The sequence below is a fragment of the Delphinus delphis genome, chromosome 20, assembly GCF_949987515.2.
Source record: "Delphinus delphis chromosome 20, mDelDel1.2, whole genome shotgun sequence".
Taxonomy (NCBI): Eukaryota; Metazoa; Chordata; class Mammalia; order Artiodactyla; family Delphinidae; genus Delphinus; species Delphinus delphis.
Genome location: NC_082702.1, coordinates 3,440,590 through 3,468,214, shown reverse-complemented (window position 1 = coordinate 3,468,214; position 27,625 = coordinate 3,440,590). Strand labels below are relative to the sequence as shown.

The 27,625-nt window shown below is 49.0% G+C and overlaps 1 protein-coding gene across 4 annotated transcripts; it reads right to left on the bottom strand.

The window, feature by feature from the left end:
- Positions 1-906: 906 nt before the first annotated feature.
- On the bottom strand, positions 907-27,625 carry RDH13 (retinol dehydrogenase 13). 4 transcript variants are annotated; one of them, XM_060000475.1, is made up of 7 exons: positions 27,435-27,625; positions 24,557-24,675; positions 21,443-21,598; positions 18,504-18,608; positions 17,191-17,403; positions 16,329-16,430; positions 907-1,042 (listed from the first exon to the last, which is right to left on the bottom strand). In XM_060000475.1, the coding sequence occupies exons 1-7, from the start codon at positions 27,497-27,499 to the stop codon at positions 1,011-1,013; spliced, it is 792 nt and encodes a 263-aa protein (XP_059856458.1). In that variant the 5' UTR covers positions 27,500-27,625; the 3' UTR covers positions 907-1,010. The 4 variants fall into 4 exon arrangements, with proteins under 4 accessions (XP_059856458.1, XP_059856456.1, XP_059856459.1 ...); XM_060000473.1 differs by lacking the exon at positions 907-1,042 and adding an exon at positions 13,490-14,961; XM_060000476.1 differs by lacking the exon at positions 907-1,042 and adding an exon at positions 13,490-14,224.

Below are 27,625 nucleotides of genomic sequence, written 5' to 3'. Positions count from 1 at the left end.
ATCTTCCCGGACCGGGGCACGAACCCGCGTCCCCTGCATCGGCAGGCGGACTCTCAACCACTGCGCCACCAGGGAAGCCCGAGGTCTTCATTTTACTGCAAGTCTGCCTCCTGAGTAAGAGTACCTTCCTGTGAACAAACCTTCCATAGATGAGGGAGATGGAAGCAGTTGAGGTGATAGCAAATGGAAAGGACGCACAACACACCCAATGGGTGATGGTCCCATACCCACAGGGGGGTCTGGTGCCCGTACAAATGTCCCCAGTTCTCTGTGTCTGCGTTGTGAATGTCGACCTCAACTGTGTTCCCTTTCTGCATTATTTGAAAACCTGGGCATTCCCTTCTTGACTCATCTGTGCTGATGGGGAATAGCAGGGGATCAGGAAGCTTTCCAGAGAAGGGGAGAGGTTTTCCACCAGAGATTGGCATAATGGTGAAGAATTAAAACATTAAAAACAAATAACACGACGAGTGGATGAAGAGATGGTGCAGGTTAAAGGCTGGGATGCTTTCAAGGCTACTCAAGCTCATCCCTCAGTCCACTCGGCCCATTTCAGAGTTCTCTAGGCGGAAAAGGGAGAAAACACTCACCCGTTTGTGCCCGAACCCTTTGATCCCAGCAAGACACTGAAACAGAGAAAGACTTGGTAAGAGATGTCTCCCGATAATACAGTGAGTGATTCCCAAACACCTGAGCTCAGGGCATCACGTCTAGACCAAACTGAAGAAAAGTGGCCCTATGGGTGATCTCTCTATAAGTCACTGACCCCAGGACTTCATAAAGGAAGAGTCCCACAAGAGGAACCCAGGTTATAAACCTCTTATCTACATCCTCTTCCCTCACCAGCCTCCCACACAATTTCCCTTGCCCCACTCACCAAGTCCGAGAAGAAAAATGACCCCCAGGGACATGGCAGCGCCTAAGTCCACAGCTCCGCACCAGGCAGCACAGCCAACTGGGCAGCAGATCTTCGCAGCAGGACACGCCCGTGGAGGGGACAGCCTGGGGCTTTAAACCCCTTGCCGAGGAGTGACAACATCCCCTGCTCAACATAAAGGGGAACCGCTCCTTGTGCAAGACTAGGGCTTTGCCTCTCAGCCCTCCACCATATCACCCCGCTGGGCATGAGTTACTCTGTGGGTTTCCTGCTGTGATCTTACAGCCACAGAGACGTGGGAGATTTGTGCCACGCTCTCCACAATGATTTGTTTATCTACCATCGAAGAACTGAAGGCAGCTTTACCCACCCGAAAAAAATGAGGTGAAATGTAGTTCGAAAAGACGGAATCTAATATATGAAACTACTAGGGATGGTGTTGCAGACCTAAAGCGAACTAGAGAATGTGGTGGAGAGCAACGTGGGTCCAGGGAAGGTGCCTGGAAGACCAGTTCTTTTGTAGGATTTGGATTCTCTGTAGTAACAGTGGGTATGAAAAGGTTCAGCTAAGAGTAAATTTTTCCTGAATGGCTGCATTCCAAGGTTTATGTCCTGACCAAGAATCTCTGATGGGGGCATTAATATCAACTCACCAGAAATGAGTGTTTTAGTTTGCTTGGAATGATCAATGACCCTCCTTTAATCTGAGAAACATGTAAATCCCTGAGTATCTGATGTCTTATATAGGCCTCTTTTTTAAAAAATTAATTTATTTCTTTATTTTTGGCTGTGTTGGGTTGCTGCATGCAGGCTTTCTCTAGTTGCGGTGAGTGGGGGCTACTCTTCATTGCGGTGCGCGGGCTTCTCTTGTTGCGGAGCATGGGCTCTAGGTACACGGGCTTCAGTAGTTGTGGCACGCAGACTCAGCAGTTGTGGTGCACGGGCTTAGATGCTCCACGGCATGTGGGATCTTGCCGGACCGGGGCTCAAACCCATGTCCCCTGCCTTGGCAGGCGGATTCTTAACCACTGCGCCACCAGGGAAGTCCGGAACATCTTTTCTTACCCCTAGCATAGCAAGTAATTTTTCAAGCTTTATTGAGGTGTAATTGCTATGCAAATAAATTTTTACATATTTAATGTATACATCTTGATGGATTTAGACATATAGCAGGTAATTTTTTTGAATGAATCCTGGACATAATGTATGAAAATGTGAGTATCTTATGACCTTCTTCCTCCATAAAATATATCATTTTCATTTGTCAGGAAATTATAGTAGGAGCATATTCCTGTTATTACATGTAACACTGAAATGAATTGCTTTGAGCATTTAGATATATAGATTCTATCAAATATTTGAGAGTTGTTGATGACTTATGGTAAATGCCAGTTCCTCCTTATTTTCAGATGTGTACACAGGTGCACTGTCACTCTTTGCCCAGCCATACCCTGTGGTGACTTTAGGAGAAACTGTAATTCAGGATCTACGTATGGTCTTTTTACTCTGTCCAAGCAACATGGTGAAGGTGACTTCATGAACTGTATCAAGCAGAGCTATAATAGATTCCACATCTCCCCAGTGACAGCAGCCCACAGTGGGATCTGCAGGTGTATGGCTCGTACAAGACTTTCCCCTATAAATGGAAAAGCTCCAGTAAACCACTGAAGCTCATAGTCACAGGTAAGGAATCTACGGCTCGGACACCCTGTCCATCCCTGTGAACTCCCTGGGCCCCTAAACGGATTCGCTCAGGATATGGGAGAAGAAAAGGCAGCTCCCTGCAGAGGGATGTGTTATCCGCCTATGATCTTCCCAGTCCCTTTCCCAGACTGGGTCACCTCCATGTTGGTGTGTGATATAAAAGGGCAAGTGGAAGTCCAGATTCACTGCCTGTATCCAGTAAAAATTTCCTGAAGCCCTTAGGTGCCTGACCTGGGCCTGGGCAACCCTGGGGGCGCAGGGATGCCTTTGAGAAGATGGCAACACACAGGGGGATGCAGGCAGATTATTTTTCCACAAGTTTTTTTTTTTGGGGGGGGCTGCATTGGGTCTTGGTTGCTGCACACGGGCTTTCTCTAGTTGAGGCGAGCGGGGGCTACCCTTCATTGAGGTGCGTTGGCTTCTCATTGCGGTGACTTCTCTTGTTGCAGAGCACGGGCTCTAGGCGCTCGGGCTTCAGTAGTTGTGGCATGCGGGCTCAATAGTTGTGGCTGTAGAGCGCCGGCTCAGTAGTTGTGGCGCATGGGCTTAGTTACTCCGCGGCATGTGGGATCTTCCCGGACCAGGGCTCGAACCCGTGTCCCCTGCATTGTCAGGCGGATTCTTAACCCACTGTGCCATCAGGGAAGCCCCCCTGTAGGACCTTTTGAGTCACAGTAAGGACTCCTGGGTGAGAGGAACAGTAATGGAGACTGAATGAATCAGGGAGAAAAAGAGACACAGAGGAAACGAGGACAGAATTGGAGAGGCCTCAAGCTCCTGACAGGTGTAGCAAGACAGGAAGCATGCTTTCTGGGCGTTAGGAAGATGTGCTCAGGTTAAATCGGGAGGGAGCGGGGGGCGGCGCCCGCCCACTCACCACCTTGCCTCTCTTCCTTCCCAGGTGTGGACAGAAAACCCTCCCTCTCGACTCACTGAGGCTCCTCCTCCAAGAAGACCCCCTCTAAGAAGCTCAGTCTGCGGTATCACTCAGAGACCTGGTGTGACACACTCGTTCTTTCCAGGAATGGAAGAGTAGAATTTGCCCAGAACCTAAGCTCCAAGTACAGAGCTGGGGCTTTTGAGGCCGACTTTCCTGTGAATGCCATCTTCCTGATGCACCCGGGGACCTACGGATGCTACCACGGTCTACACAAGAACTTCCCCTACCTCTGGTCAGAACCCAGTGATGTCCTGATGCTCCCAGAGAGAGGTGAGGGGTCCCCACGCTTCCCACCTGCTCCCGGGACTCCCAGACTATGGCAGCAGCTAGCTAGAGGCAGTTCTTTTGCTTTCAGTTAATGAAAATTAAATAAAACTTAAAATTCACTTCCTCAGTTGCAATAGGCACGTGATGTGCCCTGCAGCCACTGAGTGCCTAACGGCTCCCATATGGGACAGCACAGCCCTAGAGAATCAGTAGTAAAACTCAAATGATAAAGGACATTTCCATCATTGTATGAGGGTCTGTGGGGCAGACCATTTTCAAATGTCAGCTTGTTGACCTGTGACCAAAGAGTCCCTGATGGGGATTGCAGACCCAGTGCTACTGGGGTTGAAAACACGGGGCAGAGATGGAGGGGATCTTAGCCCTGAAAGAGCAACAGTGAGGGACTTCCCTGGCTGTCCAGCGGTTAGGACTCCAAGCTTCCACTGCAGGGGACACAGGTTCCATCCCTGGTCAGGAAACTAAGATCCCACAAGTTTCAGCCAAAAAAAAGGTATTAAACCAAAAAACAAAAAACTTCATAAAACCCAAAACTAACCGAAAGCTGGCTTTTAAAAAATTAATTCCATTAATTAAAGCTTCCACCTTTAGGGACTTCCCTGGTGGTCCAGTGGTTAAGACTTCGCCTTCCAATGCAGGAGGTGCAGGGTCGATCCCTGGTCCAGGAGCTAAGATTCCCACATGCCTGACAGGAATGTGGCCTTCGCTGGTGGTGCAGTGGTTAAGAATCCACCTGCCAATGCAGGGTACACGGGTTCAAGCCCCGGTCTGGGAAGATCCCACATGCCGTGGAGCAACTAAGCCCATGTGCCACAACTACTGAGCCTGCAACTACTGAGCCTGCGAACTACTGAGCTCACGTGCCACAACCACTGAACCCCGCGCGCCTAGAGCCCATGCCCCGCAACAAGAGAAGCCACCACAATGAGAAGCCCGCGCACTGCAATGAAGAGTAGCCCCCGCTCACCACAACTAGAGAAAGCCCGCGCGCAGCAACGAAGACCCAACGCAGCCATAAATAAATAAATAAATAAGTTTATTTTAAAAAAGAAGCAACATTGTAACCGATTCAGTAAAGACTTTAAAAATGGTCCACATCAAAAAAAATCTTAAAAAAAAATTCCACCTTTAAAAAAAAAAGAAATAAAAGCAACAGTGAGTAATATTGTTGGGGCATCCCCTGCTCCAGGTGAAGTTAGTCTGAGGTGAGGGAAATCAGGGGCAGCCCCAGCTGTTGATCATAATTCTCATAATCCTTTTAGACCTTCACCTCCATACAGTATTGATAAGTTACTTGAAGAGCCCTGTAGTAGTTTCCTAGTGCTGTCCTACAAATTACCACAAAGTTGGTTGCTTGAAAGAACAGGAAATTGACATTATGCTAAGTGAAATAAGCCAGCCACAGAAAGATAAACACTGTATAATTCCACTTCTATGAGTGGTCAAAATCACAGAGACAGAAAATAGAATGGTGGGTGCCAGGGCCTGAGGGGATGGGGACAAAGGAATGAGGAAATATTTAATGGATACAGGGTTTCAGTTTTGCAAGATGCAAAGAGTTCTGGAGATAGATGGTGGTGAGGGTCGCGCAACAGTGTGCCTGTCTTTAATACCACTGACCTGTACGTTAAAAAGGATTAAGATGGTAGATGTATGTTATGTGTATTTTATCCCAATAAAAAATTGGAATATTTTAAATAAGTAAAAATTTTTAATTGTAAAAATGTACAATAAAAAAAACTATTCTCTCACAGTTCTGGAGGCCAAGTCCAAAATCAAGGGTCATCAGGGTTGGTTCCTTCTGGAGGCTTTGAAGGAAAATCCACTCCATGCCTCTATCCCCGCTGCTGGTGGACGCAATTCTTGGCCTCCCTTGGCTTATAGCTCCATCGCTGCAATCTCTGCCCTCCATTTTCTCCTTTTCTGCCTCTAATAAGCACGCTCATCACTGGATTTAGGACTCACCCTAATCCAGGACTGGAGGACTCAAGATCCTTCCCTTAATTACATCTTCAAGACCCTTATCTGTAATACCAAATAAGGTCACATTCTGAGGCTCTGGACAGACACATCTTGGGAGGGGAGAGGGGCACTGTTCAACCCACTACAAGTCATTATCCCCTAAAATGTTGCTTCATTACTTGGAAGAAAAAAATCAGTCCTAAGGAATTCCTTGGCCGTCCAGTGGTTAGGACTCTGTGCTCTCATGCTGAGGGCCCAGGTTCGATCCCTGGTCGGGGAACTAAGATCCCACAAGCCGTGCAGCGTGGCCCAAAAAAAAATCGTCCTAGAAGCAACCATTGCCTTCAGCTAGGGCCTGTGATCTGGCAAGAGAAGAGCAGAATAGTTATACTCCTATCCACCCACTGACCAACTGCTCTTATGCAGTTAACAACCTGAACAACGCCATGCCATGATTCTGGTACTCGGGAGTTCTCAGTTCAAACAGGGCTACCTGGCTGAGAATGATCAAACCGAGTGGATGAGAAAACAATTGTGATACTAGGCAGAGTAATTGTGCCCCAGAGATGTCCACACCCTCCTCCCCAGAACCTGGGAATCCGGTACCACAGAGAGGAATTATGGTTGATTTAAGGTTGCAAGTAAGTAGACCACCCTGGAGTAACCCAGCAGGCTGAGTGCATCACAGGGGTTTCTGAATGTAGAAGAAATAGTGTCAGAGTGATGTGATATAGGAATGACTCAACTCGTCATTGATAGATGTGAAGATGGAGGAAGAGGCCATGAGCAGACGAGGTCAGGCCGCCTCTGGACGCTGGGAAAGGCAAGAAAACAGATTCTTTCCCAGAACCTCCAGAGGGCAGCCCTGCCAACACCTTGATTTAAGCCCAGTGAGACCCATTTGGACTTCTGACCTCCAGAATCATAAGACATCAGTGTTGTTCTAAGCCACTACGTTTGTGGTAATTTGTTACCGCAGCTGTAGAAAACTATGATGACTTTCAAATCTGGGGCTTCTGTTTAGACTGTTAGGTATAAGGCACAAGGATATATTGTACAACATGGGGAATAGAGCCAACATTTTATAATAACTGTAAATGGAGTATCATCTTTTAAAATTGCGAATCACTATATTGTACACCTGTAACATATAATATCGTACATCAACTATACTTCAATTTTTAAAAACAATTTTTGGGAATTCCCTGGCCATCCAGTGGTTAGGACTCCACAATTTCACTGCCAAGAGCGTGGGTTCGATCCCTGGTTGGGGAACTAAGATCCTGCAAGCCGCGTGCCTCGGCCAAAAATAAATAAATCCGATTTTTTAAAAGTCTGGGGCTTCTGGGGACTTCCCTGGTGGTCCAGTGATTAAGACACCGTGCTTCCAATGCAGGGGGCGGGGTTCCATCCCTGGTCAGGGAACTAAGATCCCACATGCCCAGCAGTGAGGCCAAAAAAAAAAAAAGAGTCTGGGGTTTCTGATGTGAGACTGGGCAAGTTTCCACATCAGGAATTTCTCTGTCTCTGTCCCCAGATGCTGCCCCTGGGAACCACGATGCAGAGAACGTCGTCCGCTTCGCTCCGGCAATGTCTCTGGTGATCCTGGGGGTCTTCCTGGTTGATGCCTGGTTCAGCAGAAAGGATTTCAAGAGGAAGTCAAGAGCTCGTGAGCCTCAGCCGACCGCAGAGGAGCCCTCATAACTGTGAACCACACCCCAAGATTCTCCGCTGCACAATGCTTCATTCGAGTGCACAGCTCTGGCCACTGCTCGTGTTCCCTTTGGGGAGACCCTGGAGCGGAAGACGTCACGACAACGGTGGAGGCTGGCAAGGAGGAGTCATCAGCCCTTGGTTCAATCCACAACTTCTCTCCCCACGTCAGCTTCCCCGTGCTTCTCCACGCTCTCTGGCACTTGTGATCCTAGGCTCTTCCGAAATCTTCCATCCTCAGCTTCGGGCGTTCAAGACAAGTTTTCTCCTCTCTCTGACTCACCCCCCTCTGCTTTTTCTTCTTCTCAATTCCATTTCATCAGATCCACCAAATCTTCTCCGTCAACCTACACCTTCTCTTGCCACGCCGTCCAACCCCGGGAATATCCTCCTAGTGTGTCACCTCTAAGGAGATGACCCCACTCCTGAATTTCCAGCCCCAAAGGGCTCCTTGGAAGGACTCTCATTTTAAGCTCTCTCGGACACATGTTAATGATGGTTGGTCCTGGCCACATGGGGAAAATAGTGCCTACTCGTGAGGTACTGTGTTTATCTCCTGTCCCTCTCTCTACTATCTTGCTGCAGGTCTATGGTGTCCACGCCGGCTGGGGTCCAGGCACATAAGTCCCATCCACCCACATTTCACTATGCCCTCATTGAACACTTCTCCCATACAATGTGTTTTAAAATAACAGCAATAAAATAAAATAAAATAAAAATAACAGCAAGATAGTGTTGGTGCTTCCTAACAGCTGCAGAACGTTCCTTTTCTTGGATGCGCCATTATTTGCTTAAGATGAGCCGCACTGCTGGCTTTTACGTTGCTTCCAGCCTTGCTGTATTAAAGAAATGCAATTGACATGCGTTTACAAATGTCATCAACACATCATGTTTCCCACATGCATGTATATTCATAGGCTACATTTTGAGGGAGGAATTGCTGAGTCTGCATCTGTAAATTGAACAGATACCAACAAGGAGATTCTGCCCTGAGGAAGTCCTTGATGGTGTGTGTAAGCGGGGGAGATAAATGGAAAAACTATCCCCAAGCCTGGTCACAGCTTTGGCTTCACTCCACGTTACGGGCTGGAGTGTGAAGGGCAAAACCCCCCAAAGATGCTATCTTTCACTGAAAATCTTAAGCTCCATGATGTATTTAGTTTAAGGCCACTCATTAAATTCTGAAGTTTTTCTCCTGCATATACCTTTTTTTTAAAACTGGATTCTTTTGCCTAGTGCAAGGATTTGCCCTCCTTAAATACAGAAAAGGCATTCCATAAGTATATTTCCAGGTGGCAATTCCACGTAGCATAATGTTTTCAAGGTTTATCTATGTTATGGCATGCGTCAGTGCTTCATTCCTTCTTTTTATTTTTTATTTTTTTTGCGCTACGCGGGCCTCTCACTGTTGTGGCCTCTCCCGTTGAAGAGCACAGGCTCCAGACGCGCAGGCTCAGTGGCCATGGCTCACGGGCCCAGCTGCTCCGCAGCATGTGGGATCTTCCCAGACCGGGGCACGAACCCGTGTCCCCTGCATCGGCAGGTGGACTCTCAACCACTGTGCCACCAGGGAAGCCCTCATTCCTTTTTTATGACTGAATAATATTCCATTGTATGGATAGACCACCATTCATCTGGTGATGGGCACTTGGGTTGCTTCCACTTTTTGGCTGTTGTGAATAATGTTTTTCCGAACTCGGGTGGAAAACAATCTGGCAGTTCCTCAAGTTGTTACCACATGACAGCAATTCTGCTCTTAGTTGTATATCAACTGAATTTTTGGATTCTCATTTTTGGAGGTGGGGGGGGGTGGCTTCTTTTGGTGGAAGTGTTTGATAATTCCTATTTGTGCCCATGCATTTCTATGTAGAGAGCTGGTGGCTTTGGGGTGATTTGCACATTTCTTGTTCAATGTATTCCTAAATATATATTTAACACTTGTGATTGCTACCATAAAGTTTTTAGTACAAGGGTGCCCTCTGCTGTCAGGGTAGTGAAGTACAGCTTTTTACTAGATGACTAGCAAATAGGGGGAGTTTTAAGTCCTTGATTTTTTTTTTTCCTTTTTTTCTTACAAAATCCTAATTTTTCTTTCTCTCTCCTTTTTCCCTTCACCATGCGGTATACAAAAGGTACCTCTCCCCTTTAATTTCAATTTTCTTTTCTCAAAGGAGGGTCACGTTTCCAAGACCGTAGTAGTCAGTGCCCTGATGTGTCTGAACGCTTTTTTACTATTTTCACACCTTTCTCTTTCTGGTGGTGGTTTTCACACAACTACTATGTATAAAATAAATAAGGTAAAATTATATATTGTACAACACAGGGAATGTAGCCAATATTTTATAATAACTATAAATGGAGTATAACCTTTAAAAATTATGAATCACAGGACTTCCGTGGTGGCGCAATGGTTAAGAATCCACCCGCCAATGCAGGGGACACAGGTTAGGAGCCCTGGTCCGGGAAAATCCCACATGCCACGGAGCAACTAAGCCCATGCGCCACAACTCCTGTACTCTAGAGCCAGTGAGTCACAACTACTGAGCCCACATGCCACAACTACTGAAGCCCACGCGCCTAGAGCCCGAGCTCCGCAACAAGAGAAGTCACCGCAATGAGAAGCCCAGGCACCACAAGGAAGAGTAGTCCCTGCTTGCCGCAACTAGAGAAAGCACGCACGCAGCGACAAAGACCCAATGCAGCCAAAAAATACATAATTTTTTTAAAAAAATTGTGAATCACTGTGTTGTACGCCTGAAACTCATATAATATTGTAAATCAGCTATACTTTAATTTTAAGTCCAAAGGACTTTTACCTGAACCGTCTGAGACTAAGTTGCAGACCTGATGCCCCACCATCTAAATCCTGATGGGTTTTCCTGCAAAGACGTTCTCGTACGTAACCACAGTGCAATCAACGAAATCAGGACATTAATATAAGGCTGCACCGTCTTTAGAGGTTATGTGGGAGACACGTTCTCATGCAGTTGCCACAGTCTCCAGCTACCCAGAAAGCCTGAAATATTAAATAAAACCTTCATTATAGATGAGTGACCCTCTGCCCATGGATTCTCCACAGCTGGTCTCATATTTCATCCCCAGTCTAACTCCCCCGAAATGCACTCCCAGGTATGGTCCCCAGGTTCATCTCAGCCAGACCCTGCAATGCACCAGCGTGTGAGCTGGGATTCGCCACAGGTGATGAGGCGGACCTCGAGATGATGAACATCATCTTGTGAGGCACCTGCTTGAGGAAGGACCACGACCGTCCCTCAAGGGGTGCTGGTCTCCAGCAACGGGGGTGTTCTCAGGGAAACTGAGCAGCTCAAGATCTTCAGGTTCGTCCACACCAATGACCCAATCCCAGGTCTCAGGTGGGTTCCAAGAATGCTTACTTCATTTCCTTGGAAGCTCTGCCACTGTGATAAGAAGACCCCTTGCCGGATTTTCAGCAGCGCCTGCCCTGCAGCTTCAGGAGGACCTCTGGATTTCGTGACATGTCTTCCATAGGAGATAGGCTGCCCTGAGTCAGTCACCTGTACTGTTTCCATTACGACCTGTTTCCCAGCACCTTGCCTGTCAGCTGCACTCCACCCCAATGAAGCCCAGGTGAGAATAAGCGAGGCCCCCGTGTGCTGGAGACTAGCTCCACCTGACCCCACCCTCGGCTCGCTCACAGACCCACAAACATACCCAGATCCGCCTCCATCCGTGGTTCTCGACCGAAGGCGAGTTTCCCTCCTCGGGGACGTGTGGCAATGTCTGCAGACAGTTCTGGGGGTCTCACCCGGCCGGTGGGGGCTACTGGCATCTGGTGGGTAGAGACCAGGACTGCTGCTCGACATCTTACAGCGCACAGGACAGACCCCTGCCCCACAGCAAAGAATTATCCGGCCCCAAGTGTTAGCAGCGCTGGTGTTGGGAAACCCTGCTTGAAGTCCGTTACCTTCTGCCTTTCCCTGGGGGGCTTTTGTGGGTTCTAAGATGAGCGCATGACCTCAGCCCAATTTGACAAATAAAAGAGAAATGCTTCTCTCCCCGTCACTGGGCAAAAAACAAGAAAACAAGTGGCCCAGATTGGCTCTGACAGTCATCTCGTGACCCACCCCCCAAAGAGACTGCACTAGTTTCTTCCTCCGGCTGCTGTAACAAACACCATCACCTTGGTGACTCAGAACACATAAATGTATTCTCTCACACTTCCAGAGGCCGGAAGTCCAAAGTCAAGGTGGCGGGGCTGGGCGGGGTGGGGAACACACCCTCCAGCAGCTCTGGGGGAGATTCTGTTCCTTGCCCTTTGCAGCTGCTGGGGGGTCCAGCCATTCCTCGATTTGAGGCTCCATCATCCGTCTCTGCCCTCAATCCCCTCATTGCTTCTTCCTCTGATCTGTCTTCTAAGGACACTTGTTGGATTTAGGGTCCACCCAGATAATCTAGGACAATCTCACCTCGAGATCCCCAATTACATCGGCAAAGCAACTTTTTCCAAATTGGCTCCCGTTCACACGTATTTGGAGTTAGGACTTGGACGTATCTTTTAGGGGGAGGCACCCCACCATTCAACCTGTTACAAACACCCAGCCTTGGAATGACGTTGCACTGGTAACTGTCAGACCGTCATCTTGCAGTAGGAATCTTGATGATGTCACTGAACTCAAAGCCTGCCACACCCCTGGGCTTCTACTTCTGTGAAATAGTGTTCCTTCCTGCTTTTGCCTGGGGTGAAAGTCAGCTCGGCTTACATCCTCTGAGTATGTCCTGTCATCAGCAGCCCAAGGCATCCTGACAGAATTCCCAAGCCCCAGAGTGAGGTGTGAGGATTTGACCCTGACTTGGTTTCCCTTTGTGAAGAACCCACCCCCTGAAGCGTTGCATTCCCGGGTCTGTTTATTACTTTGCGCCATCTCCTCTCTGGGCTTCTGTGGCTCTGGGCTTTGTTTTGCATTGTTCTGAGATTGGTTTCTATGATCTTTCATCAGTCTGAAGGTCGTAGCTAGGTTTGTGAATCACCTCAAAGCCTTCAGAGAAGTAGACGGCGATTAGGTTGATGTGTGAGTTAACATTTGTGATCCTTGGGGCTTCCGTTTCAGAAAGGAAGCAGATATTGGTTGTGAAGGTTTGTGGTTAGCATTAGCCCTGAGGTGTGTTGCTCACACCTACATAATAGACAAATCGCCCTGTGATTAGCTGTTCTCCTGGGCATTCAGACCTCTAACGCTCCCCCCAAAAAGAAAGTGGGTTCTAGAATCAGACTTTGAATTCCAGCTCCTCTTCTTGCTAACACACTCCCAAGTGTTTTTCTTCTTTTTTAGCGGGTAGGGAGTTTGTGATTTTAAAAATCTGTTCTTCCCAGTCGATTTGCTTGCAAGCCACACTAGTGAAGCTGACTCCTTTTTTTTTTTTTTTTTTTTTTTTAAATTTCTTTTGGCCTCGCCATGTGGCATGTGGGATCTTAGTTCCCTGACCAGGGATCGAACCCATGCCCCCCGCAGTGGAAGCGCAGAGTCCTAACCCCTGGACTGCCAGGGAAGTCCCTGAAGCTTATTCCTCTTTATTTGAGCAGAAGGGAACGCATGGGAAGTACACTGGGGGTGCTAAGGAAGCAGATTTTGAAAGGGACAGAGCGGTAGGCAGAAAAGAGGGTCCTCCCAAACGTGTCCACATCCTAGTCCCCAGAACCCTGTTACTTTACAAGGCAAAGGGGGGATTAAGGTGGATGATGGGATTAAAGTTGCTAATCAGCTGACTTTAAAGGAGGAAGATGATCCTGGATTATCCGGATGGGCCAAGTGATATCACAAGAGTCCTTAAGAACAGGAGATGGAGGCAGAAGCGGGAGAAACAGAGAGACGGCAGCGTGAGAAGGACCTGGCCTGCCATTGTCTGCTCTGCAGATGAAGGGGCCACAGGCCAAGAAGTGCAGGCGCCTCCAGAAGCTGGAAAAACGTAAGGAAACAGGTTCTCCCTGGGAGCCTCCAGAAGGAACCATACCTGTTCACTCTTTTTTTTTTTTTACTTTTATTTGAGTATAGTTGATTTACAATGTTGTGTTGGTTTCAGGTGTAGAGCAAAGCGATTCAGTTATACATACACACGTATTCATTCTTTGTCAGATTTTCTCATACAGGTTATCACAGAATACTGAGTAGAGTCCCCTGTGCCACACCGCAGGTCCTGGTTGGTTAGCTATCTTATATAGTAGTGTGTGTATGTCAATCCCAACCTCCTGATTTATCCCTCCCCATCACACACACGTTTCCCCTCTGGGAACCGTAAGTCTGTTTTCTGATATCTGTAAGTCTGTTTCTGTTCTGTAAATAAGTTCGTTTGTATCATTTTTTAATTAGATTCCACATATGATGATATCATATATCTGTCTTTCTCTCAGAACTGTTCGCTCCTTGCGTTCAGCCCAGAGAGGCCCACTTCGGGTCCCTCCAAGGGCCGCCCACAGCATGGCAGCTGGTGAGTGGGGATGGGAGGGAAGGTCGTGATCCCAGGCATCCTGTTTCCTCAGTGGTTCCTCCCCACCATGCTGTCCCCGGCGTGACGCGGCGATAACAAGGCCAGGTCTGAGTCGGTCTGTTCCTGGAGGGCATGCCCAGCGCCTTGCCAGGGTCTGGCACACAGAAGGTCCTCAGTAAACGTCCAACGGCAAGGAATATGCAGCGGCCATTCTCCAAGCCCAGCGATAACTCACGGCCATCCAACGAGGTAGTCAGGTTATTCTGCACAGTTTACAGCTGGAGAAACCAAGGCTCAGAGAGGAGACTGGAGGTGTGCAAGGTCCAACGGGGGACCATGAACTCAAGCATCAGCCAGACAACTTGCCCATGGCCATCCAGTCCCCCACACGGCCCACACCAGAGGGAGCTGATGCCGCACCCCAAAATTCCTGGTTTGGATTCCCAAGGGAGGCATCTGATGGCCCAGCTCACCTGTTGGCAGCAGGGCACACCGTACCAGCCAGCCCCTGGGTCAAGTGCTCACCAGCTGTCCAATCCACTGTGGCCAGAAAAGGGGCAATACTGCCACCTAGAGGACGCTGCAGGCATGGCAGCCAGCATTCTTTGGCCAAGACTGCTACCTAGAGGGTGCAGTGGTCATGGCAGCCAGCATTCCTTGGCCAATACTGCCACCTAGAGGGTGCTTCGGGCATGGCCGCCAGCTTTGGTTGGTTGCTGTTCCACCTTGGTGACTGCCTCCCTGGTGGCTTTCATACCTGCTCCAAGAAGTTATTTGGGGAGGCGCTGTCCCCTCTCAGAGGATCCATAGGACATCTCCAAGCCCACAAGGCGGGCACTTTCAGCCCAAAGCCTCCCGGCTACCTCCTCATCCTCAGCTTCCGGGGCCGGAGCCTTCTCTTTAAGTCCCTCAAAGTACTTTCCAGAAACGCCCTCCAACTCCTCCGCCACAGCCAGGTAGGTGCTGGGCTGGGCCGCCAGCTGGGGGCTCTTGACCAGCAGCCAGAAGATGGGCCCTGCATCGGCCCACAGAGAGTTCAGTCCACACATTCAGAGAGGAAGATACAGAAAGCCCAGCACCACCCCAGGTGGCTCAGGGCCCACGAAGGCCATAAGTTTCCCTGGAGTCCCACAGAGCTCTCCTCCAGGCCTTTACCCCTCTGTTTCCCAACACCAGGAGCTCCCTTCACTGGCACTGCCCAGACAAATAATTCCAGATGCAGGGACCAGCTTGAAAGCTGCCTCCTCCAGGAAGCCCCCTGGCTTTTCCCAGGCAAACAGAAGGTCCCCCTCCTCTATGTCAGCCCCAAGTCCTCATCCCACCTGATCTTTCTTTAAAGTAGCTTCTGTGTATTGAGTGTCTCCAGTGCCAGCTTCAGCTTAAGGTCGCTGATACCTAGCCCCCACCAACTAAATGTTTTTCAGGATTATAAACACTAGTTATAAAGCTCTAATTATTTATTCGGCCAGGAATTGTGCTGGCTCTTTTAGGGAGGTCTCATCTAATCCTCCCCACTGAGGCAGGTACTATTATGACCCTCATTTTGCAGATAAGGAAAGGGAGTTTCGGAGAGAAGTCACTTTGCTGGGTGGCCCAGCTAGTTTGGGATGAAACTGGAGTTAGCCCAAGCATGGCCGGACTCCAGGAAGTCAGCTCCATGACCTCCACCTCTGAAACAGTCTCATCAAACAGGCTCTGGCCTGTTTCCCGGGGCTATTCTGAGGCTGGCAGGCTGGGCAGACATATGAAAGTGACTCAGTACCAGGGAAGATACAGGGCAGGGGGCTGAGCAAAGCCCCCGAGATAGTCTGAGTGTGATGTTAATTTTATGTGTGAACTTGACAGGGCTAAGGGATGTCCAGAGAGCAGGTAACACATTATTTCTGGGGTGTCTGTGAGGGTGTGAAGAGATTAGCATTTGAATCAACAGACTATGTAAAATCCACCCTCACCAATGTGGGTGGGCACCATGCAGTTTGTTGGGGGTGAAAACAGAACAAAAAGGTGGAGAAAGGACGAATTCTCTCTCTCTCCTTGAGCAGGGACATCCATTTCCTCCTGGCCTCAGACACTGGCCCTCCTGGCCTTCAACTTGGACTGGGACTTAGGCCATCGGTTCCCCTGGTCCTCAGGCCTTTGGGTTTGGACTGCAACTACACCGTCAGCCTTCCTGGGCCTCTGGCATACAGATCAGATCCTGGGACTTCTCAGGCCCCACAGATGCATGAGCCAATCCCCCCTAATAAATCTCTCTAAATATCTATGTACATCCTATTGGTTCTCTTTCTCAGGAAGACCCTAATACACTGAGGGAGGGTCCTGAGCCCCAAGCTAGGAGGACAGGGGTTCAGTTAAGGGACCCCAAACTGGGAGGGGACTTACCGAGCGTGAAGCTGGAGAAGGCGGAGCTGTGCATGCCCGTGTGTCTGCCCAGCTCTGTCCTGGCCACGCCAGGGTGCAAGGCATTGACAGTCACACCCGTGCCTGGGGAGAGAAGGAAAAAGTGAGGCAGGCAGACGTCAGGTTCACCCCAACCATCCCAGGGGGCTCCCCCTGAATCCATGTCGCCCTCTTGCTCTGAAACCTCCACATCCCCAGTTTCACTTGCAAGGCAGCTCTGTCTCATGGCTGCCCAGGGCAGAGCCTCTGAACCTGAGTGTGTAAAAATCACTTGCAGGGCTTGAGAAGCCCAGACCGCCAGGCTCCACCCCACAGAGTCTGAAGCAGTGGGTCAGGGTGGGGTCTGAGACGCTGCAATTATGACAAACACCCAGGTGAGCTGACACTGCTGGTCTACTGCCTCTTTGAGAAGCAAAGGCAAAGGGCAGACTTTTCAACTGCAGCACTATGGACACTGAGGTCAGATGATTCTTTATCCTGTGCCTTGTAGGAAGCTGAGCAGCATCGCTGGCCTCTGCCGACCAGATGCCAGGAACATCACCCAACCTGCCCCTGCTCCGCAAACTGACAGCAAAAATGTCTCCAGGTATTGCCGAAGCTTCACTGGTCTAGAGCACCAAAGGCTCAGGTGCCTGTCCGGGATGAGCAGAGAAGGATGCTGTGATTGGTTAGTGATGTCTGCTTCAGGCACCAGCGGGGAGCGTGGTGGTGAGCGTGTCATATGTTTGCCTACTCGGTCCTGGAGTCAATGCTTGACCTCCCGTCCACCCAGAGTCACAGCAGGACTGTTTCAGGCTCGGAGCTAAAGGAAAGGGTAGACCAGCGAGGCTCGCCACACACACACCTTGCAGCCGCCGGCTCAGCTCCTTGGTGAAGAGGACAACGGCCAGCTTGCTCTGGCAGTAGGCTGCCTTGGTGTCATACTTCCTCTTCTCCCAGTTCAAGTCCTCGAAGTCTATGTGCCCAGCAACGTGGGCCAAGGACGAGAGGTTGATGATGCGCGAAGGAGCAGAGGCTTTCAGCTTGTCCAGCAGCAAGTTCGTCAAAAGGAAGTGACCTGGATGATGGAAAACGAAAAGATAACTTTCACTGAGTTCTTGTCCAGTGCATAGGACCATACTGAGAACATCACCTTATTTCATCCTCCCATAACCCATTTTTCTCAACAGGGTCCAACTTTGCGCCTCCCACCAGCAGGCATCTGGCACCACCTAGAGACAATTTTGATCATCACAATTGTGGACAGTAGAGGGAGTGCTACTGCCACCTAGTGGGTGGAGGCCAGGGATGCTGCTAAAAATCCTACAATGTGGGAGTTCCCTGGTGGCCAAATGGTTAGGATTCTGGGTTTTCACTGCTGCAGCCAGGGTTCAATCGCTGGTCAGTGAACTGAGATCCCACAAGCCGTGTGGCATGTCAAAAAAAAAAAAAAAAACCTACAATGTACAAGACATTCCCAATAACAAATTGTCACAAAGCCCTGTGATAACCCTCTATGAGGTCAGCTAGAGAAGAGATGCCTTCTGTCTCCCAAAATCCTTTCTCCATTTCTTCTTCAGTGATAGAATTTTGGGTTATGCATGAGACTGCCCAGTGAAAGACTACACTTCCCAGACTCCTTTGCAGCTCCCTCAGGTCACATGACTGAGTCCCAGCCCAAAGGGGGTGAAGGGTAGTCACATGTGTTATGGGTGAACTGTGTCACCCTCCCCAACCCCCCTAAAAAAATATGCCCTACCCTCCAGTACCTCAGCATGTGACCTTATTTGGAGAGAGGGTCTTTAGAGAGGTGATCAAGGTAAAATGAGGCCATTAGGGTGGGCCTTAATCCTATATGATTGGTGTCCACCCAACGTCCATCACCCTAACGGACTGCAGATGCATTCAGGGTGACAAAAGATAAACTGACACAATGAGAGAAGGACAGACAGAGACTGGGGGACAGACAGACAAAGAGACGAATGGCCAAGAGGCTGATGGAAGGTCCGAAGGACTGAGGGTCCAGCGATGAACAGGCGATTCCCTGAGCTGCCAGGTGACCCTGCTCATGGCCGCCTGGCCACATGCAGAGAGGAAGACCCCACCCGGAGCCTGTGTCTGGCCCACGGGGGCTCCTGCTCACGTCCCAGGCCGACGCCACACAGCCTGTAGCCTCACCCAGGTAGTTAACGCCAAGCTGCATCTCAAAGCCGTCCTCGGTGGTCCAGTGGGGGCACCGCATCACAGCTGCATTATTGATCAGGATGTGCACTCGCTCCTCCTCTGGAAGGCAGGGGTGAGGACAAATATGTGACTCAGTTTCCCCTTCTGTAATAGGGGTGATAATACAACCTGCTGGGTAGAACAGCTTCGTTATTATCTATTCGACAAGTATTTTCTGCAACCTAAGTGTCCATCGACAGAGGAATGAATAAAGAAGATGTGGTACCTATATACAATGGAATATTACTCAGCCATAAAAAAGAATGAAATAATGCCATTTGCAGCTATGTGCATGGACCTAGAGGATTATCATACAAAGTGAAGTCAGTCAGAAAGAAAAAGACAAACACCATATGATATCACATGTGGAATCTAAAAAAATGATACGAATGACCTTATTTACAAAGCAGAAATAGACTCACAGGCATAGAAAACAAACTTATGGTTACCAAAGGAGAAGCGGGGGAGGGATACATTAGGAGCTGGGGATTAAAATATACACATCACTATATATAAAATAGATAACCAACAAGGACCTACCTATTGTATAGCACAGGGAACTATATTCAATATCTTGTACTAACCTATAATGGAAAAGAATCTAAAAAAGAATGTGTGTGTGTGTGTGTGAGCATATGTGTATGTAACTGAATCACTTTGCTGTACACCTGAAACTACAAAAACACTGTAAATCAACTATATTTCAATAAAAATTTAAAAAATACACACCCAGGAATACCCTGGCAGTCCAGGGGTTAGGACTCCACGCTTCTGCTGCAGGGGGCACAGGTTCCATCCCTGGTCAGGGAACTAAGATCCCACATGCCACGCAGTGGCCAAAAAAAGACCAAAAAACACAAGCTAGCCACAAGCATAGAAGGGAAAAGTTCTGCCTGTAATGATCTCCAAGATAGAACCGGGGAGAAAAAACAAGGGGCAGCACCAGGTATGTAACAGGCTCCGCTTTGTACAAAAAAGCCAAGGGGAAGTGTTTCCCCGTTTGCTTTATAAATGCATAAATGGTCCCCAGAAGGACACACAAGAGGTAGAGCACTGAACACATCTGAGGACGGCATGCTGGGAGCTAATGGCAGGCGTGGCGGGAAGATGTTTTGCTGTATCCCCATTTGCACTTTCTGAACGTTTAACCCTGCAAATGTTATTCCTGTTTGAAAAAAAATAAATTCTTAAGTGGTTCTGAGACCATGTGGTGGGGAGCAAAAGGAGTGAGTCAGGCATCAACGTGACGGAAGTGCAGAGAAATGCCAGCCTGATCCCTGGATTTGCAAAAAGAAACACCCAGGAAAGAATGTGGGAGCTCCAGACGCTCTGCACTAACTCTTAGTTACCTATTGTCACAGCCACGTCCCCCAGCGGCCCGGGCGCTCCTCGGAAGCAGAGCCTGAATCTGACTTACATCTGTGTCACCTGCGTCACCCAAGAGTCAGAGAGCCTCCGGAAATGTTGGCTGAATCAGTGTTTGTGCCCTTCTCCACCTAACTCTTCCTCCCTCCTTGGCCTCTGCTTCTTGTAGGATCCAAGCACACATAGGACTTAGTTTTCCTAGACAGCAGTCAGTTAACTTCTTCTGTAAAGGACCAGGTAGTGTATACTTCTGGCTTTGCAGGCAATATGGTCTGTCTCTACTAAACCCTGCCCTCCCAGGACTAAAGCAGCCACAGATAATACATAAACCAGTGGGCATGGCTGCATGCCAATAAAACTTTATGGAAACTAAAATCTGAATTCTGGGAACTCCCTGGCTGTCCAGTGGTTAGGGCTCTGCGCTTTCACTGCCAAGGGCGCCAGTTCCATCCCTGGTCCAGGAACTGAGATCCCACAAGCTGGGGCTTCCCTGGTGGCGCAGTGGTTAAGAATCCGCCTACCAATGCAGGGGATGCGGGTTCGAGCCCTGGTCCGGGAAGATTCCACATGCCGCAGCGCAACTAAGTCTGTGTGCTACAGCTACTGAGCCTGTACTCTAGAGCCTACGCTCTAAAGCCCACGAGCCACAACTACTGAGCCCACACACCACAACTACTGAAGCCCGTGTGCCTAGAGCCCGTGCTCCACAACAAGAGAAGCCACCGCAATGAGAAGCCCGAGCACTGCAACAAAGAGAAGCCCCCGCTTGCCACAACTAGAGAAAGCCTGCGCGCAGCAACAAAGACCCAACACAGCCAAAAATAATAATAATAATTAATTAAATAAAAAAAAAAAAAGAAATCCCAGGACTTCCCTGGTGGTGCAGTGGTTGGGCATCCGCCTGCCAATGCAGGGGACACAGGTTCGATTCCTGGTCCGGGAAGATCCCACATACTGTGGAGCAACTAAGCCCGTGCGCCACAACTACTGAGCCTGCACCCTAGAGCCCACAAGCCACAACTACTGAGCCCACGTGCCACAACTACTGAGCCCGCATGCCACAACTACTGAGCCCGCACGCCTCGAGCCCATGTTCCACAACAAGAGAAGCCACCACGATGAGAAGCCAGCGCACCACAATGAAGATTAGCCCCCGCTTGCCACGACTAGAGAAAGCCTACGTGCAGCAACAAAGATCCAATGCAGCAAAAAATAAATAAATAAATTTATTTAAAAAAAAAAAAAATCCCACAATGTGGCACAGCCAAAATAAAATAAAATCTGAATTCCATACAATGGTCACACGTCATGAAATCTTATTCTTTTCATTTTCTTTCCCCCATGTAAAAATGAAAAATATGTAAATGTGAAAATGTCAGAAGAGAAAAAAATGTAAAATCTTTACCCAAAGGCTGAACGAAAACAGGTGGCAACCAATACCTGGCTCTAAGACCTGCCTGGTATAATTCCCTCCTCACAGCCTGGCCGCCCAAGTCCTCGCCCCGCAAGGCCAGTGTCATCCCTCTTACCTTCACTGATCTTCGCTGCAAACTCTCGGATGGACTTAAGGGAGGCCAAGTCCAGGTGCCGGGCGTTGACGCGGTGATTAAGGGTCTCCCCTCGAATCTCCTTGGCTGCTGCCTCACACTTCTCCAAGTCTCGACAGGCCAGAATGATGGTACCTCCTGGAAGAGCCAGACCAAAAAAAAACAACTTTTTAATGAAATTTTTAAAAAAACTTCCACTCCTGAAGCAACCTAAACGTCCATCAGCAGAGGAATGGATAAAGAAGATGTGGGACATATATACAATGGAATACTACTCGGCCATAAAAAAGAACAAAATAATGCCACCTGCAGCAACATGGATGGACCTAGAGATTGTCATACTGAGGGAAGTAAGTCAGACGGAGAAAGACAAATATCAGGTGATATCACTTATATGTGGAATCTAAATAAAGGGTACAAATGAAGTAAGGTACAAAACAGAAGTCACGTATGTAGAAAACAAACTTATGGTTACCAGGGGATGGGGGGATAAATTGGGAGACTGGGATTGACATATACACACTATTATACATAAAATAGGTAACTAATAAGAACCTGCTGTATAGCACAGGGTGCTCTACTCAATACTCTGTAATGACCTATATGGGAAAAGAATCTAAAAAAAAAAAAAAGAGTGGATATATGTATACGTATAACTGATTCACTTTGCTGTACACCTAAACAACATTGTAAATCAACTATACTCCAATAAAAAATTTTTAGAAATTAAAAAAAAAAGATCCACTCCTAAGTATAGATACCCAAGATAAATGAAAACATCAGTCCACACAAAAATGTGAACTCACATGTGCACAGCAGCACTGTGCAGAACAGCCAGAGGTGGAAACAACCCAAATGCCCATCAAGGGATACATGAATATTGGTGGGAGGGATAAATTGGGAGCTTGGGACTGACATGTGCACACTACTATACATAAAATAAACCACCAATAAGGACCTACTGTACAGCACAGGGAACTCTGCTCAACATTCTGTAACAACCTAAATGAGAACAGAACTTGAAAAAGAACAGATACATGTATATGTACAACTGAATCACTTTGCTGTACAGCTGAAACTAACACAACATCGTAAATCAACTATAGTCCAATATAAAATTTAAAAAAAAATGTTTTAAGGGATGAATGAATAAGTGACATGTGGTTTGTCCATCAGTGGAATATTAGCCATGAAAAGGAAGGAAATTCCAACCTCACAAACGTGATACTCAGTGAAAGCCAGACACAAAAGGACACAGAGTGCATGATTCATTTATCTGAAATGTCCAGAAGAGGCAAATCCACAGAAGGAAGATTAGTGGTTTCCTAGCTTTGGCGGGGAAGGGAAATTAGGGGATGATGGCTTAGAGAAGCCAGGTTTCGTTTTGGGGTGATGAAAAATGTTCTAAAATGGAGACCAGTGACGGGTGTACAATTCTGTGAATATACTAAAAATCATGGAAGTGTACACTTTAAATGTGTGAACTAAATCTTAATACAGCCTTTAAAAAGAAAACTTTTGGGGGACTTCCCTGGCAGTCTGGCGGGTTAAGGCTCCGTGCTCCCACTGTAGGGGGCACAGGTTCCATCCCTGGTCGGGGAACTAAGTTCCCGCATGCCGGGGCGGCACAGCCAAAATTTAAAAAAAAAAAAAGGAAAAAATTTGATTTTTTTAAACTTTTATTTTCAAATTAGAAAAGTGAGAAGAAACAGGGTTTGAGAGGAGGACGGGCAGCAAGGATGCCGAACCGCGTGGGTCCACAGGGCTCATCCTCCACAGCTGGGCCAGCTGCCTCCTACACATCTGGCCCCCCCATCACACAGTCCAGAATGGACTCATCAAGTCCTGGATCTGTCTGTCCTCCCAGTGGCAGCCTGGCTCTCAAGGGACCACAGTGGGTGTGTTGGCCCAATTTCCCTTCTCACTTTTCTTTTTCTTTAAATAAATTAGCTGTCTTATTTTTTGTTTTCATTTTTTTCATTTCTTTTTTTTTAATTTGTCTATTTATTTATGTTTGGCTGCGTTGGGTCTTTGTTGCTGCGCATGAGCTTTTTCTAACTGCGGCAAGCAGGGGCTACTCTTTGTTGCGGTGCGCGGGCTTCTCATTGTGGTGGCCTCTCTTGTTGCGGAGCACGGGCACTAGGCGCGTGGGCTTCAGCAGTTGTGGTGCGCAGGCTCAGTAGTTGTGGCGCACGGGCTTAGTGGCTCCGCGGCACATGGGATCTTCCCGGACCAGGACTCGAACCCACGTCCCCTGCGTTGGCAGGCGGATTCTTAACCACTGCGTCGCCAGGGAAGTCCCTCCATTCTCGCTTTTTCCTAAAAGGAGCGCCTGTCCCTCCCTTGGGGAAACCCCATGTGGTGTGGGGGGCAGGGGGGCTGCCCTCATGGCCCCCCACCACTCTCACCTCAGGGGTGAACAGGCAGCTCAGGCCTGGTCAGTCCATCAGGGACCCATTCACTGGTCACCTCGACTCGACCAGCCCAAGGAGAGTTTCCAGTCTCCCCAGCCCTCACCCCTGCCCTGCCCTGGCCTCCCCGTCCCAGCCAAGGTAGCTTTGGTCTTCCAGCTGTTCAAACAAAACCTTAACTCCTCCCTTTCTCGTACCTGAACCCACAGGAAACCCCACTGATTCCAAGTTCAAAAGACATCTGCACGTGCTGAGAAGGGCACTTCCCCGTAAGCCCAGTCTGACCATGAGAGAAACGTCAAACAGACCCAAATCGAAGCATGTTCTTTCTACAAAATGCCTGACCAGTAAGCTTGGGAGAGCCTGACCCCCAACCTCTGACCTAGGCCCCGACCCAGCCATTAGGACTGAGTCCAACTACAGTAGGAAAGAGCACAGCCGATGCAAAGAGAAAAACCCAAACCAGTAACTGCTGAGCGCCCACGGCCTCCTCTGAGACCCTGAACCTGCCCTTCCCTCTTCCAGAGACACAAGGCTTTCGGGCTTAAGCCGGCGTGAGTTTGCTTCTGCCACTTGCAACCAAAAGAATCAGATGCCTTAACATCCCCCGGGAAATCAAACCATCCACCGCCAGATCTCGCGCCCGAGCCCCAGGCAGAGAAGCAGGTGCCCACTGGGACTTCACCTCTTCTGGCCAGCTCCAAGGCCGTCTGTTTCCCGATGCCCGTGTTGGCGCCGGTCACAATGACGGTCTTCCCGGGAATGGTGGTCTTGCTGGGACAAGCCCCGCCGGCGACAAAGTCCCTGGAGATAAAAAACGGCAGGTCAGTTCGGTCTGTCTGTCCTCTCTCACCACAGGTGTCCCTGACTGTTGTGATCTCAGGGAAATGACCTCTCTGAGCTTGTGTTCCCCCAACGGAAAGATGGAAGCGACATCGCATAACTCCATGGGACCGGTGTCGTGGTACAGGTAAAGGACTCAGCATGGTCTGGTGCGGGGAGCGTGCACAGCGAGACAATCGTCATTTTAGAAAGACCCCCTGTGGCTGCTCTAACAGACCACCACAAGCTCACTGGGTTAAAACCATGCAACGGGGCTTCCCTGGTGGCGCAGTGGTTGAGAGTCCGCCTGCCGATGCAGGGGACGCGGGTTCGTGCCCCGGTCCGGGAAGATCCCACATGCCGCGGAGCGGCTGGGCCCGTGAGCCATGGCCGCTGAGCCTGAGCATCCGGGAGCCTGTGCTCCGCAACGGGAGAGGCCACAGCAGTGAGAGGCCCGCGTACCGCAAAAAAAACATGCAATGGTATTTCCTACAGTCTGCAGGTCAGAGTCCGAAATGGGTCTCAGTGGGCTAAAATCGAGGTGTCGGCAGAGCTGTGTGCCTTCTGGAGGCTCCAGGGAGAACTGAGAATCGTCCCCATACCTTTTCCAGTTTCTAGGGGCCGCCTGCATCCCTTGGCTCGTGGCCCCTTCCTTCACCTTCAAAGTCAGTGGCACAGCATCTTCAAGCCCGACTCTGATGCTTCTGCCTCCCTCTTATAAGGACCATTGTGATGATGCTGGGCCACCTGGATAACCCAGATCACCTCCCATCTCAAGGCCCTTAACACAGTGACATCTGAAAAGTCCCTTTTGACGAGTTCTGGGAATTAGGACATGCACATCGTTGGGGGCCCTTATTGTGCTACTATGCCCACATTCCAGAGGCTAAATACTGGAAACAACCAAATGTCACCAACAGGGAACTGGCCAAATAAACAATATTATCTCCACACAAAAGAAGGGCAACGTACAACACGGTAGCCACCAGCTACCAGAGGCTATTATTTTTCTTTTTTTTTAATTAATTAATTTATTTTTTTATATTTATTTTTGGCTGCATTGGGTCTTCGTTGCTGCGCAAGGGCTTTCTCTAGTTGCGGTGCGCGGGCTGCTCATTGCAGTGGCTTCTCTTGTTGCAGAGCATGGGCTCTAGGCACCCGGGCTTCAGTAGTTGTGGCACACAGGCTCAGTAGTTGTGGCTTGTGGGCCCTGGAGCACAGGCTCAGTAGTTGTGGTGCACTGGCTTAGTTGCTCCGCGGCATGTGGGATCTTCCCGGACCAGGGCTCAAACCCGTGTCTCCTGCATTGGCAGGCAGATTCTTAACCACTGCGCCACCAGGAAAGTCCCCTGAGGCTAATTTTTTAATTTAATCAAAAATAAAGAGTCTAAACTAACACAACATAGTAAAGCAACCATATTCCAATAAAATTGTTTTTAAAAATAAAAAGTAAAAAAAAACAATAGTCATACTTTCCCCCCTAGGGCATTCAGTTTTCTTTTATTCTTCCCATGCTGGCCCTTTTTTATTTTTAAGCTTTTTCAGAACTGAAAGGCATCAGCATGAATAAAAATAACAGCAGCCGAGGGACTTCTCCAATGGCGCAGTGGTTAAGAATTCGCCTGCCAGTGCAGGGGACGTGGGTTCAAGCCCTCGTCGGGGAAGACCCCACATGCCGCGGAGCAACTAAGCCCGTGCGCCACAGCTACTGAGCCTGTGTTCTAGAGCCCGCGAGCCACAACCACTGAGCCCGCGTGCCACAACTTCTGAAGCCTGCACGCCTAGAGCCCGTGCTCCACAACAAGAGAAATCACCGCAATGAGAAGCCCGCGCACCGCAACGAAGAGTAGCCCCCGCTCGCCGCAACTAGAGAAAGTGCACGCGCAGCAACGAAGACCCAAGCAGCCAAAAATAAATAAATAAATAAAAAGTAGTCGCACGGTGTGGCTCATAATGGACAGGGCAAATGTAAAACATTTCGATGATCACAGGAAGTTCTACTGACCGGTGCTCCTATAGAATATTTGGTAGCTGTTTTTTGGTTTGGGGGGATTTTTATATTGAAGTATATAGTTGATATACAATATTATGTAAGGTGCAGGTGTACAATATAGCGATTTACAATTTTTAAAGGTTATATTCCATTTATAACCTATTCCATTTATAACATAAAATATTTGCTATGTTCCACGGGTTGTGCAATATATCCTTGTAGCTTATTTTATACCTAATAGTTTTTACTTCTTAGTCCCGTTTTGTCTTGTTTTTATTAAACGAATCAGCCTAGGAAAGAGAAGAAAGAACTACAGTACGTCTATATACCACGCAATACGATCTTTTCACTTACTGACTTGGACAATTCTAATTTGTTTCTCTAATTTCGGACAACGGGAGCTTAGGTGGTACACACTTTCCTTGCATCTGAGCCACGACTTGACATATGGGAAGTGCTCAATAAGTGTCCGCTGAATGAATGAATTAATCCATTAGAAGTCCAGAAGCAACTAAACCAAAATGTTTACCAGGGCCCGGATCCGCCCCTTTCTCTGGGTGACCTTGGGCCGTGACCTGCCCTCTCGGGGACCAGGCTTGCCCCCGCATTCTCTGGGAGCACTGCTGGACGGGTGAGCTGGAGGACTCCTGGGTGGGCCAAGGGTTGGCAATCTCCACTCGGCTTTCCCTCCCTCGTCCTTGCCCACCGGCCAACCGTTACCGCGCCTGCGGGACCCGCACGTACTTACTTGAGCAGCACGGCGCCACCCACCGCTGTACCCAGCGCGGACAGCGGCAGAATGTAGCGATTCATTACGGGCCGGAGCCGGTGGGAGTGGGGGGAGGGGTCCCACTGCAGCCGCCCGCAGACCCGCGCCCGGGGTCAGTCCTAGGAGCGCGCTGCCTGGGATGCACGTGGGGAAGTGCAGACCAGGCTGGA

Excerpts from the sequence above, each read along its gene's own strand:
- RDH13 (XM_060000473.1), bottom strand. The coding sequence starts at position 27,499 with ATGAATCGCTACATTCTGCCGCTGTCCGCGCTGGGTACAGCGGTGGGT. Across the intron at positions 18,609-21,442 it reads TGCAGCGAAGATCAGTGAAG|AGGAGGAGCGAGTGCACATC; the intron begins GTAAGAGGGATG and ends CCTGCCTTCCAG. Across the intron at positions 17,404-18,503 it reads GCTTGGCGTTAACTACCTGG|GTCACTTCCTTTTGACGAAC; the intron begins GTGAGGCTACAG and ends TCCATCATCCAG.